Raw genomic sequence first — 13,526 nt, 5'->3', positions numbered from 1 at the left:
CAAACCAAATTTGGAAATTCTTTTAGTTAAATTAAATTAAAATATAGTAAATGAAATGGACTTAATTAATTGGTGTGCTTCCGAATTTAAAACGTACGTTGCTTTCAGACATTTATCCTATCTATCCATCTATAGCAGATATTTACTCCCTTCCCGGTTTTCTAAGTAACAGAAAACCTTTGCGTGTCACAAGCTAAGGCCAATATAACATCATGCGCACTCCACGTGTAACCACCCATGCAAATATAATTTGACTGTTCTAACACACCCGAAAAATAGCCAAACAAAAAAGTAAACCCCATTTCTCTCCTTCCCATTTTATATCATCTTTTTCACCCAAAAAAAAAAAACACCACACCATGAAAGGAGAAGGAGGTGGTGGTCTATCTTGTGTCATTACTTTATACACAATACTACTAGCATATGCATGCACGTTTACAATTATTTTTGTTCATGCAAAAACACTGCATGCTGATGATTCTATGATAGCACAAGTAACAGACAATGTGAACAACCACCTCCTTGGTACTCATACAGAGCACCAATTTGCCGTGTTCATAAAAGAACACGGCAAACAGTACTCTTCTAGGGAAGAGTACCTGCACCGTCTTGGTGTGTTTGCAAAAAACTTAATTAGAGCCACTGAACACCAGCTGCTTGACCCCACTGCTGTCCATGGGGTTACGCCTTTTTCGGATTTGTCCGAAGAAGAGTTTGAGGGTATGTATTTGGGTGTGAAAGGTGGTGGAAGTAGTTTGATGAGTAATGGTCTTGAAACTGCACCTTTGTTGGATGTTGATGATTTACCCGAGGAATTTGATTGGAGGGAGAAAGGGGCTGTTACTGAGGTTAAGAAGCAGGTAAAGTCTTACTTGAATTTAATTTATCTTTTTTTTTTGTTGACACCCTCTTAATTATGTTAATCGATTCTCACATCCAAAAATAACATATTATTCATTTGATCATTCACTCTCTAGATAATTATTTTAATAATTAACTTCCTTAGGAGTTATGTTGAAAAAATTTGTTATGAGCCAGTTATATCTATATGCTTAAAAAATAAACTAGCCATCCTTTTTTTTTTTCCCAATTTTTTGGTCTTTAAAATATTTAAATTACCCTTTTAACATTTAACTATTTCTGTATTTCGCAATCTACCCACACATTAGACTTAATAGTTAATATACCCTGAAATATTTTTCAACGTTCTTTACCCAAACTACCACACTCTTTTATTCACTGATTTAGTTTTGAATATCTACAACTAATCTATACTATATTATAAAGCAAATTCACCTTTTCAACTTTCAACATTCAATTTCAATAATATACACATATTAATGCATGATGTACCATACTTTAATGCATACAACTTTCTCTATCCTCTATAAATCATTTTATTCCTCTAATTCTTTCAAAATCTTTTATCTCAAAAACCGTACATCGATAAGTTATAAAAATTATACGGATGTTCTTAAATCTATACTATATTATAAAGCAAATTTACTTTTCAACTTTTAACATTCAATTTCAACAATATACACATATTAATGCATGATGTACCATACTTCAATGCATACAACTTTCCCTCCTCTTTCATTAGAGATGTCATTCGATATACTTTCGACGAATTTTTAAATCTGAGGGTAGAACCCGTACGACTAATGCATTTGGCTACGACACTCTGTGACATATAACCTCCTATGACCTATCATACTTTATGACCTATCACCCTCATCATTTTACCGCCGCAACGCGCTGGTACTTGCTCTCGTATACTTATAATACACTTAATAAAATTATTTACAACATACAATTCTCAACCCTTAAAATTACTACATTACCCTCTTTTACATCAATTATTTTTACATTAATAACCACACCACTACAGTCGCTGTCGCTGCCTGTCGCTGACATCGCCAACACCGGCACCCGATGTCGTCACCGCCATTACATTTCGCGGGTACCCTTATAGTATATGATGTAAAAACATAATGGTTATATCCGCAAGCAATCCTCATAAAGGCAATCTCGATCCGTCCCAGGCCTAATTTTTCTATTGGTTGTCAAATCTCACTCAAAGTTGAATTATTTAATTGAACTATAGTCATAAAATTATATCTCAAAATGAAATGATAGATAGATTTAAAATTAGTAAGCATAACTTTAGTTTTTTGTATTGTCAAACAAATAAAACTTGTGCATCTCACGGACCCATATACCTAGTCTGTAGTTGAACATTCTTAAACCTTTACAAATAAATGATACATAAGAGTAAAAAAAAAAAGAAAAAAAAGAAGAGAGTGTAGTCTCGCCGACATCACCAACACCGGCGCCCGAAGTCGTCACCGCCATCACATTACGCGGGTACCCTTCTAGTATATGATGTGAATACATAATGGTTATATCCACGGGTAATCCTCATAAAGGCAATCTCTATCCGTCTGGCCAAGCCTAGTTTTAATAATTGGTTGTTAAATCTCACTCAAAGTTGAGTTTTTAAGTTGAACAAAAGTGATAAAATTATATCTCAAAATGAAATGATAGATAGAATTAAAAGTAAGCATAACTTTAGTTTTTTTGTATTGTCAAACAAATAAAACTTGTGCATCTCACGGATCCGTATACCTAGTCTTCTGGAACATTCTTAAAACTTTACAAATAAATGATACATAAGAGAAAAAAAAAAAAGAAAGACAAAGTAGTCTATAGTCTCTTTTGTGTTGGTTAGATGTCTTTTCAAGAAAAAAAACCTCTTTTCAAATGAAATGACACCATGTTATAAGAAAGTAGTCTTACATAGTAGTCTTCGTCACTCTCATGCTACGATTTAACATTTTTTATTTATATATTTTTTTTCAAATTCAGACGTTACCACTCTCCTGCTAAAAATTAACATCTTTTATGAATTTTCAAATCCGATCTTCACCACTCTCCTGTTTCTCTATCTCTAGCATTTTCCACACTCATATTTCTTCTGATTTTTCCACACTCTATCTCTAGTATATGACTAACCCTCGTTATGAACAATCATGACCGGTACTGAAACTCCACAACTGTAACATTGAACTTAGTCAAACATTGGCAGGATTTGAAAAGGTTATATGATAAATTGAACAGATTGTTCGTTAGAGTAAAATGCATACCAGATAACACAACTGCCTTAAAAGAAGAAATCGGAAATATTATTAAGCTGCAATACGAAGAACTAATCATCCAATGTTATATAAAATTAAATGATATCTATCTTATTGGGTGTATATTGGAAAGATAAAGAGGTATTTCTTGGAGAAATCAAATATACGAGCTACGGGGGAAGAGGAAGCAGGCGGTGTTACATGGTTCCCATCCTATTGAAAGAATGTAGACTATGAATTCGCAAATGGGATGAAATCGTTCGACTATGAATACTTCTTTTGACACTTCACTCGACGAACCCCATGCTAAGAGAATCGAAACACGGTGAAAGTCTGTATAGAAGCTTTCATGGTATTTTTACCCGAGGGAGCTAGAAACAAATGGCAAGGTGACTTCCAAAAACAGAAAGCTTTCATCCCCTTTCGGAATTCATAGTCTACACTTCTTTCTTTTGGATGAGATCCATGTAATACCGCTTGTTGCTTCTTCTCCCACGACTCGTCACTCGTATAATTGATGAGGAAGTACTCCTTTCTCTTTCCAGTGAATACCCAATAAAATATATGTCATCTAATCTTATATAATGTTGGACGATTAATTCCTCGTATTGTAGCTCAATTTTTTTGATTTCTTCTTTTAATGTAGCTCTCTTATATGATATAAGAGCATCTCCAATCGTATCAAGTTATTAAAGACTTTTTTTTCAATGTCCTTACTATCATTATATAATATTTAATTAAAAGTGTTAGTTGAAATTATAAAGAAGTATTTAATTAAAAACGAGTGTGAGTGTGTAGAAAAAAGTCTTTGATCAAATAGCTTGAAAAACATCAAGCTTTTGAAGAAAAAAGCTATTGTCTCCAATGGTATAAAGCTATTAAAAGACTTTTTCTTTCACAAAAAACTTTTCATCAACCCACCATTGGAGTTGCTCTAAGTGTTACTCTAACGAACAATCTGTTCAAATCGTATAACCCTTTCAAATCATTCCAGTATTTGACTAAGTTGAATCAGTTGTGGAATTTCAATATCAATCTTGATTGTTCATAATGAGGGTTAGCATAATCTTGGAAGAAGCATGGGAGTGGAAAATGCTAGAGATGGAGAAACAAGAGAGAGGTAAGACGGGATTTGAAAAAATTATAAAAAGATGTTGATTCCTAACAGGAGAGGGGTGAAGACCAGATTTGAAAACATTATGAAAAAAATGTTAAATCAGAGAGTGATGAAGATTACTATGTGTTCGACATGATGCCATTTCATTTGACAAAAGGCATTTTTTTGTGATGAAATATAACTAATACAAAGAGACTAGATTGTAGACTACTTTCTCTTCTTTTCTTTTCTCTTATGTGTCATGCACTTGTGAAGTTCTAAAAATATTATAGACTAGGTATATGAATCTCTTAAGATGCATAAGTTCTATTTGTTTGATAATACAAAAAACTAAAGTTAGGGTTACTTTTGCATTTATTTATCATTTCATTTGGAGTTATAGTTTTAGCACTATTGCTTAACTAAATAACTAAATTTGAGTCGGATTTGACAACCAATAGAAAAACTAGGACCGGGAGGGATCGGGATTGCCCTTCCTAGGATAGCCTATGGATGTAACCATTATGTTTTTATATATTTAATTAGATTGGGAGTTTGGGACGAAAGGAGTAGTATTTAACATTGATAAAAGGGTGAAGTTATACTTTTGTATGTTATTCGTTGTTTCTAGGCCACTAGTCTATTTATAAATAAAAACTAAAGTTAGGGTTACTATTACATTTATTTATCATTTCATTTGGTTTTAGCACTATTGTTTAACTAAATAACTCAATTTGAGCACTATTGTTTAACTATGTAACTCAATTTGAGTGGGATTTGACAACCAATAGAAAAATTGGGCCCGGGAGGGATCGGGATTGCCCTTCCTAGGATCGCCTATATATGGATGTAACATTATGTTTTTATACAATTAATTAGATTGGGACGAAGGGAGTACGTAGTAATTAACGTTGACTAACGGGTGAAGTTTTACTTTTGTATGTTATTCGTTGTTTCTAGGCCATTAGTCTATATCTATATATGATTGAAATTCTATGCAGGGAATGTGTGGAGCATGCTGGGCGTTTAGTACGACGGGCGTTATCGAAGGTGCAAATTTCATTGCAACAGGGCAGCTTCGCAACTTAAGTGAGCAACAACTTGTTGATTGTGATCACACGGTAACTAGTTATGTTCATGATTCTACACTGCTTTGACATCTGCACTACAATGGATATATAGCTGATACTATTTCTCACACTTCCAATAAATCGTGGGAAAACCTTTGTCAAGTCCTCATTTTTATATTAACTTGAACAAGATATATGTTTACATTTAGAAAGGGGTAAATAAAAAAAAATTATAAAAAAAAAAAAATAGAAGAAGAAGAAATCCAACAACTTTTCTCTACTGTTGTTGCAGAAATGTAATGTTGTAATCCAAACAAGCTAGCATTAAATTTTTTACATGACTATAAGAGTAGGGTAGATTTCCCGTTAAAAAAAAGTATTACCTCATATAATCGGTTCAAGTTGAATACTCATTTCACATATAGAGTCGGTTCAAATGTATCCACATTGAAATTGTTTCTCTTCATCTGGTCTTCAAGACAATTATCTTGCTTGTCTTAGATAGAGGATGATCTTTCACTTTGTAGTTACAATTTGAATATGGTGTAATTAGTTATAGTTGGCTTGAATTGATGATTCCGCATGATCAAAACAGATTATCATATAGTATGTAACGATCTAAACAAGATGGAGGCTATTGAAAGATAAACCACCTAATATTAGTTTATTGGTTATTAAGAAATATTAAAACGTACAAATATTGAAGCTGGGGAGTGGTTAAAAATAGTTGGTTATTGAAGCCATTTATACTAAAACTAGGAAGCTCAATAAAACTGATTACTTGTAACTTAGTAGCAATCTAAATCATTCGATATAGTTTAATGGTTCGGCTTCTGTTTCCATGTAGTGTGATTCTACAGAAAAAGATGCTTGTGATAGTGGATGCCGTGGTGGCCTTATGACAAATGCGTACAATTATCTTATCAAATCCGGAGGCATACAATCAGAAGAATCATATCCATACACCGGAAAATCTGGCAAATGCAAGTTTGATCCTAAAAAGATAGCCGCGACGGTTGTGAACTTCACCAATATCCCTGCTGATGAAGATCAAATGGCTGCCCATTTGGTCAAGCATGGCCCTCTTGCTGGTAAGCATTACTAATGTATACATTTTTATATTATCTCATCAATCAGACAACAACATTAAGGGGGCGTTTGGTTCCCAGAAGTTATGGAGATATGGTGGAATGAAATTTGCATTTTCTTTCCTTGTTATATTAGTTTAACATAGAAAGTTTTGAATTTGGTTTGTTTCAGTTGGGTTAAATGCGGCGTTCATGCAAACTTACATTGGTGGGGTGTCATGTCCGTTGATTTGTTCCAAGAAACATGTGAACCATGGGGTGCTCATCGTGGGGTATGCTTCAAAAGGGTTTTCGATACTGAGGCTGGGTTATAAGCCTTATTGGATCATCAAGAACTCGTGGGGAAAACGTTGGGGAGATAAGGGATACTATAAGCTTTGCAAAGGGTCCGGCATGTGCGGCATGAATACAATGGTTTCAGGTGTTAGGACTCGATAATGATAGAACCTTTCAGCTTGATTTTTGGCATACCTGTTATGCTGCTTTAATTAGTTCTAAAAAATCATAGCACTAATTAATAAATGTGTGAACATTTGAAGTTAAACTTGATAGGTTGTGGTTATAGCAATATGTGGTTTAAGAACTTTTTAGTATGTTTGTTTTCATTGATCTAAGAAATGTAGTTTAGTACTTTATGATTTATTTTTTTCAAGTATGATCCATATATAGCAGCCCTGATGAAATTTGTACCATGAACACGATGAGCATGTCATCGTACCATGAAGTCTACCATCAACGCCTTGAGCCGTCATGAGATTTCTTCACATTGATCGATGTAGTTATAAATGAGGAAGAGTTGGCTGTATTAAGAGACCTTGGTTCTTTCTTATTCTATAAATGATGATGATCTGAATCACATTAATGGAAAATAACAAATCAAATCATCTCATTTACTCGATATTATCTTCACAAGTCAAATGTAGCTGTCATTAAGTTTTAATTACTAAAACACTTTTCTTTGTATCATAATATCTCTGAATGATTTAGTTGGAGAGAAATTATTCTCGAATTTCATTTTCATCTTTCTCTGTCTATGATCATCTTTCTCAGTCTATGATTGAGTGGAGAAAAATTATCCCTTCTAACTTTTTAAGTTAAATATTAGTTATGAAAATGTATAAATTGATGATGAAAAATAAAATGTGCGAATTAATAATGAAAAACAAAAGAAAAAAAATTTTAAATTAATGAGATTTTTCTTTATAAATATTAATCATGTAATTCACATTTTAGAATATTAGTCAAAATATGTCCTTTTGTATTAAATATTAGTTATGAAAGAAAAAAAATGTAAATGGAAACAAAAGTTATAAATTAATAAGAATTTTTTTTATATAAATATTATATAATTAATAATTATAATTCTTTGATTGTATTTATTTTTAAATAACATAATTTATTCACGTGTTTAATAACTTAACTTTGAGAAATCAAGAACTGTGAGTGGTCAATTGAGTTTATGTCAGTTGTGTTTTAGTATATACTAGATTTACGTCTGTATTAAATACACAAGTTGTTTATTATAAAATGAATTATTAAATTAAATGTAAAAAGGTATTGTATTATATCTTTTGTAATATTTTTTCTAGACAATAGTTGTTTATATTATTTTAATCTAACATTTGTTGTTTATCATCAACATATGATATTATTCGATTTAACTCAAAATATCACAATGTAAATTATCCATACTTAAAACTCGATGTTGTAATTACAAACCATCTTTTGATAAAAAAAAAATATTAAAAAGTTTATAACAATTACATGAGCACTATACCCTATATTATTTTTATTCAAACAATGTATTAATTTGCTGGAAAGAAAAGAATAAACTCAAAATTTGAGAAATTAATATATCGATTAAAAAATAATATTTATGATTTATGAACAACTCAAAGACAGAGTTTGAAATACAAATAAATAAAAATCGATATTAATTAATGAATTATCAATTAAAATAATTTAAAAAATAAAATTATTAACTTAAAAAATATAGAATTATGTATAAATCGTCACGGGTAGACAAAAAACGTTATAAATATTAATATTTTGTAATAATTGGATGAACTAGATGAATTTTATTACATGTTAAATGATTATGCATTAAAATATCATATATTTAAATGGTTGTAACCTTTGTAATTTTATTATTTATTTAACTCATTTAGTTAACTTTTAATGTTGTGTGTATATGTGGTAGATGAAAGATAATGTATTAAAATGTTTAAAAATAATTGTAAACTTTTTGAGTTAATATATAGTTTTAATACTAGATTTTAGACCCATGTCCAACACTGAACACGGGGTTTACGATATTATCAATATTAATTCATGAAATCTTATAAATTCATGAAATCTTATAAATTTGAAGATATACGGTCCTAAGTGTTATACTTTGCAAGTTGTAGTTAGTACTACAATAATCACAGGTTTTCTAAGTGTTATAATTTGCCAGTTGTAGTACAATAATAACAGGTTCATTACTATTATTATTAACTGAGATATATTGATGGAATCATTTGTCGTAGTCATTACACAAGGCACACGCTACAATAATTTTCATATTATATAAATTTTCGAAACCAATTGTACTCATAATGTAATATTTTAATGAAAGATAATTAAGAATTAAAATATAAACATAATTGTGATCATGTACTTGATATTCAATTATATGTATTTGGTCATGATACGGACCCATTAACGAATAGGTTTATTTTCAATCACCTATCATATGATAATTATATAACAATTAGGACTGTTTTCATTTTATGGCTAAGTTTTTACGGTCAATTGTAACTAAGCCGTAACTTTACGGCCAGAACAAAATAAAAATCCCAATTTTTTGGTCGAGTCGAGTCGAGCCCTTTTAAGACTTGAAAGGACCGGGATCGACTCGACCATTTTTTTTTGTTGATTTTGTTTGACCACTTTCATACTTGTAAAAATTTTAGACTAAAATAATGTGAAAAACTCAAAACGCTCTAATTCATAATCTAACGAATTAGAACACCTTAATATGTTATATTAGACATATCCTATAAGTTTCCGACCTTGAAAAAGTTAGATTGAAGCTCGGAAAAATTCTGTTTCAGAAAAGAAGAACTGCACCCGCGAGCACGGTCGGCTGTGATCTGCAGCCTTACTCCCAGAAAGCTGAACACCAAGACGTAAATACCGCAGATGCTGAGCACGGTCATTATTTGATAACAATTAGGACTCTTGACTTGTGTGACAGTTCTATCTTTAAAAAATTAAATATAAATACTTTTTGTAACTTCTTTAAAAAATTTAAAAAAGAAAACTACTCAAGTTGATGGTTAAAAATAAATATAAATTAAGTATTCAAGGTCAAAAAGCGTAAATTATTGATGGAAAATAAAAAAGTATAAATTAATGAGACTTTTCCTAAAGATTAATATAGATACTAATATAATAATATTTTGGATAATGATTATTAGGATTTTTAATTTGTTGTAAATTTAAATGATGACATAAGCGAGAACCAATTTAATAAAACTGAGTAATTTGATTGGTTAATAATTTATTAGTTCAACTATTTTATAGTATATATAAGATTTTATGAAAGAAAAATATTATCAATAATATATCAAAAGTTTTGTAATTAACTAGATGACAGAAATCAAAAACTTTTCTCAAGTTGGTACAAATTGTAATAACTATAAAGTAAGTATTTACTGAGATTATAAAAATATAAATTATAGATGTCAAACAAAAAATCTATACTAGTGAACTTCTTCTACAAATACTACGTACGATAATCATATATATTTTGATAATCATTATTAAAATTTCATGATCATTCATTAGAGATGTCATTCAATATACTTTCGACGAATTTTTAAATCCGAGGTCGGAGCTAGCCGGCTAAGACATTTGGCTATGAAACTCTATGATATTTCACCTCCTATGACCTATCATACTCTATGACCTATCACCCTCACTATCTCACCGTAGAAACGTGCGGGTACTTGTTGTTCTTCCTGAACTTTTACCGCCAGGATCATGTTCATCAACTCATCATAATACTAATAATCAGAGTTACAAGTATGACGTATTTTTAAGTTTTAGAGGTGCCGACAATCGTAATACTTTCACCGGTCACCTCTACAACGCCCTTTTGGATGCCCGGATCACCACATTTTATGATGATGACGAAATTGAAACCGGACAACACCTGAAACCAGAACTGGAGAGTGCCATTAAGACGTCCAGGGCTGCTATTATCGTTCTGTCTAAAAATTATGCTACTTTCACCTGGTGTCTAAATGAACTTGCATTAATTCTTGAGCAGCAGGAGAAGTTTAACCAGATTGTTATCCCTATATTCTATCATGTGGAGCCCGGCCACCGATGTGTGGTACCAAAAAAACAGCTTCGGGGAGGCAATGGCAAAACATAAATGGAAGATGGATGATGAAACAGATGCACAGAAAAAAAGTCAATGGGGTCAGAAAATAGAGTTATATATGGAAGATGGCTCTCACACAAGTGGCTAATTTGAAAGGGGGAGATGCTAAGGACAGGTAACGTACAATTTTTTTTTTTTTAAAGTTTAGTACAAATCTAGCATAAACTAAGGGGGTGTTTGTTATTTGCGATTACTAAACAAATTTCGCATACAAAATAGATTACGTGTTTTCAAAACGAGGAGATGTTGGCTTAAAAATTAATCAGGGATCGAATCTCAATTCCCCATGGTTTCGGGCATTTACCTCTTCAGACTTGTGCGGGCCGTGTTATCGCACTCTTGGTCTCTAGAGGTGCCTTTGGGTTCCAACCTCTAGCATACTGCCCGCTTGGATGTCACTGTTAGGTTTCAAACCACTAACCAACTAACACGCTGTTCTAAAAAAATGCGTTTTGAAATAGCATGTATGTACATGATTCTTCAAAACTGCGTTTTCATAGCAGATAATCACTTTTTTTAGATTATTTGTGTTTTACGAACGTAATAATGAAATAATCACTTCAAAAGTAATCCAAAACACCCTCTAATATGGTTGGAATTGTAGGTTGTTCTAGCTAACTGATTGAAATCAATTTCCAGGAACGAGCCGGAGTTTATTGAACAAGTTGTTGCAAACATCCACCGTAGATTAGGTGTACCGTTGATTAGTAATACCCTGCCAAGTCTGATTGGGGTGGAATGTGAAATTGAATTCATTAGTTCATGGTTAACAGATGGATTATGTTGTCATACTGCCGACATTCTCACTGTTGCAGACATCAGTGGGATTGGGAAGACCTCTTTGGTTAGATTTGTTTTCGGCTTACACTCTAGTAAGTTCCAAAAAAGTTGCTTTATTGAAGGTATTGATGCAAGATGCAATGAACGATTAAACGGACTCCTTAAATTACAAAAGCAACTTCACGGAGGCATTTCAAAAAAAATGAAGATACGAGTTCATGATGTCAACGAGTACAGCTCTAAGATTCAGGATGTGCTAGCCTGTAAAAAGGTGTTTATAGTGCTTGATGATATTGGTAGTATCAACCAGTTGGATGCTTTACTTGGAAACAAAGGTTTGCATCCAGGAAGCAAAGTCATAGTTACAACCAAGGATGCATCTTTAACAGAACGATGTGCATTATTCAACCCCCAATTTCAACCCAAGCATACCAAGGTCTCACATAACAGCTTGTGCAACACTGATTCGCTAGAGCTTCTATGCGTTCAGGCATTCAAGTGTCGTCGTCCTGAACAAGGATATGAAGAGGTTTCAAAAACTCTTGTCAAGTATTGTCACGGACATCCATTGGCTATTGAAGTTTTGGGCAAGTTTCTGCATAAGCAAGATTTAGCATATTGGCAAGAGTTCATAGAAGTGCTACAGAAAGAACATCATCCTGATATCAAAAAGGCATTGAAGACAAGCTTTGATGCATTGCTATTCCAAAATGATAAGGAGTTGTTTAAGCATATTGCTTGTTTTTTTGTGGGAGTAGATAGAGATTTGATAGAAACAATATTGGTTGCATGTGGTATTAAAACAAAAATCGGGATCAAGAATCTCGTTGAGAAAGGCCTCCTCAGTATTGAATCGGATTACAAACTGGTGATGCATACATTGATTCAAGAGATCGGAAGAGACTTGGTATTTCAAGAATCGCCAATGAAGCCATGGAAGCGTAGTCGGCTATGGTGTTCGGAGGAGTCGTTCAAAGTGCTGAAACAAAAAAAAGTAAGCGGTCACTATGTAATTTCAGTAGTTATGCATGTTCTTAATTAGTATTTTTTGTTATCTGCATTGTAATTTTTTTGGCATTTACATATTCTTAACAGGGTAAGGAATGTATTCTAGGCCTTGCCCTTGACACCAGAATGCTTGATAAAAAGAAGTCATGTGATGAGTTGAAAACAAAGTCATTCAGTCAGATGGATAATCTAATGCTGCTCCAACTCAATTATGTGCAACTAAATGGGTGTTTCAAGAAATTTCCAGAAGAATTAAGATGGTTGTGTATGCATGGATCCCCTTTGAAGTCTATACCTTTAGACTTCCCAATGGATAATTTGGTTGCCCTAGACATGTCCTATAGCCACATTGAATCTTTTGACATGTCTTTTAGTAACCCACAACCACCTGCGAAGAGGCAAAAGGTAAGATTTGAACTCACTTTCGTATTTCATCCGCAGTTAGACTTAGGGAACTAACCAAAGGCACAAAACCAAACTTACAAATTTGTTTTTTCTTTGAATCCTATAAGACCCAAAAGTCCACTTTATAGAAAGTAAATCAAGTTAGATGGATAAATCGTTGATTTAGGCAGTTGATTCAGTTGGTGAAAAAAGTGTGTCTAGTTTTGAATTGGTATTGAGCAATAAAAAACAGGTACAATGATTTTGCTAAACACCTAAATTATTAACAAGAATACTAACACAAAAACTTGATTACAATCCCTAATCCTTGACTCGATTATTTTATCTAACCTAGACATGCTAGACTACAATCAGGATCGCTAAATAACTAATTTTAATTATTAATATATGAATGCATGATAATGACCTCTTAACAGTTTAAACTTAATCACATTTAAATAGCTCATAAGTATCCAGTCATTATTATCACCAACCTCAAATAGCTAATAACGAAATTCTCCAACAAAGTGT

At 32.4% G+C, this 13,526-nt stretch overlaps 2 protein-coding genes across 2 annotated transcripts; both read left to right on the top strand.

Annotated features, from left to right (window-relative positions):
- The first annotated feature begins 359 nt into the window (after positions 1–359).
- On the top strand, positions 360–6,829 carry LOC122590066 (probable cysteine protease RD19D). The gene is made up of 4 exons (XM_043762403.1): positions 360–860; positions 5,235–5,354; positions 6,151–6,394; positions 6,564–6,829. Exons 1-4 carry the CDS (start codon positions 360–362, stop codon positions 6,827–6,829), a joined length of 1,131 nt encoding a protein of 376 aa, XP_043618338.1.
- A 4,059-nt stretch (positions 6,830–10,888) lies between these two features.
- On the top strand, positions 10,889–13,257 carry LOC122590056 (disease resistance protein RUN1-like). Its single transcript, XM_043762392.1, has 4 exons — positions 10,889–10,938; positions 11,463–12,597; positions 12,699–13,016; positions 13,249–13,257. Exons 1-4 carry the CDS (start codon positions 10,889–10,891, stop codon positions 13,255–13,257), a joined length of 1,512 nt encoding a protein of 503 aa, XP_043618327.1.
- Positions 13,258–13,526: the final 269 nt, after the last annotated feature.

This window comes from Erigeron canadensis, chromosome 1 (genome assembly GCF_010389155.1).
Source record: "Erigeron canadensis isolate Cc75 chromosome 1, C_canadensis_v1, whole genome shotgun sequence".
NCBI classification, from domain to species: domain Eukaryota; kingdom Viridiplantae; phylum Streptophyta; class Magnoliopsida; order Asterales; family Asteraceae; genus Erigeron; species Erigeron canadensis.
The sequence above is the reverse complement of the archived record's forward strand: the minus strand, read 5'-3'. Positions and strand labels throughout refer to the sequence as shown.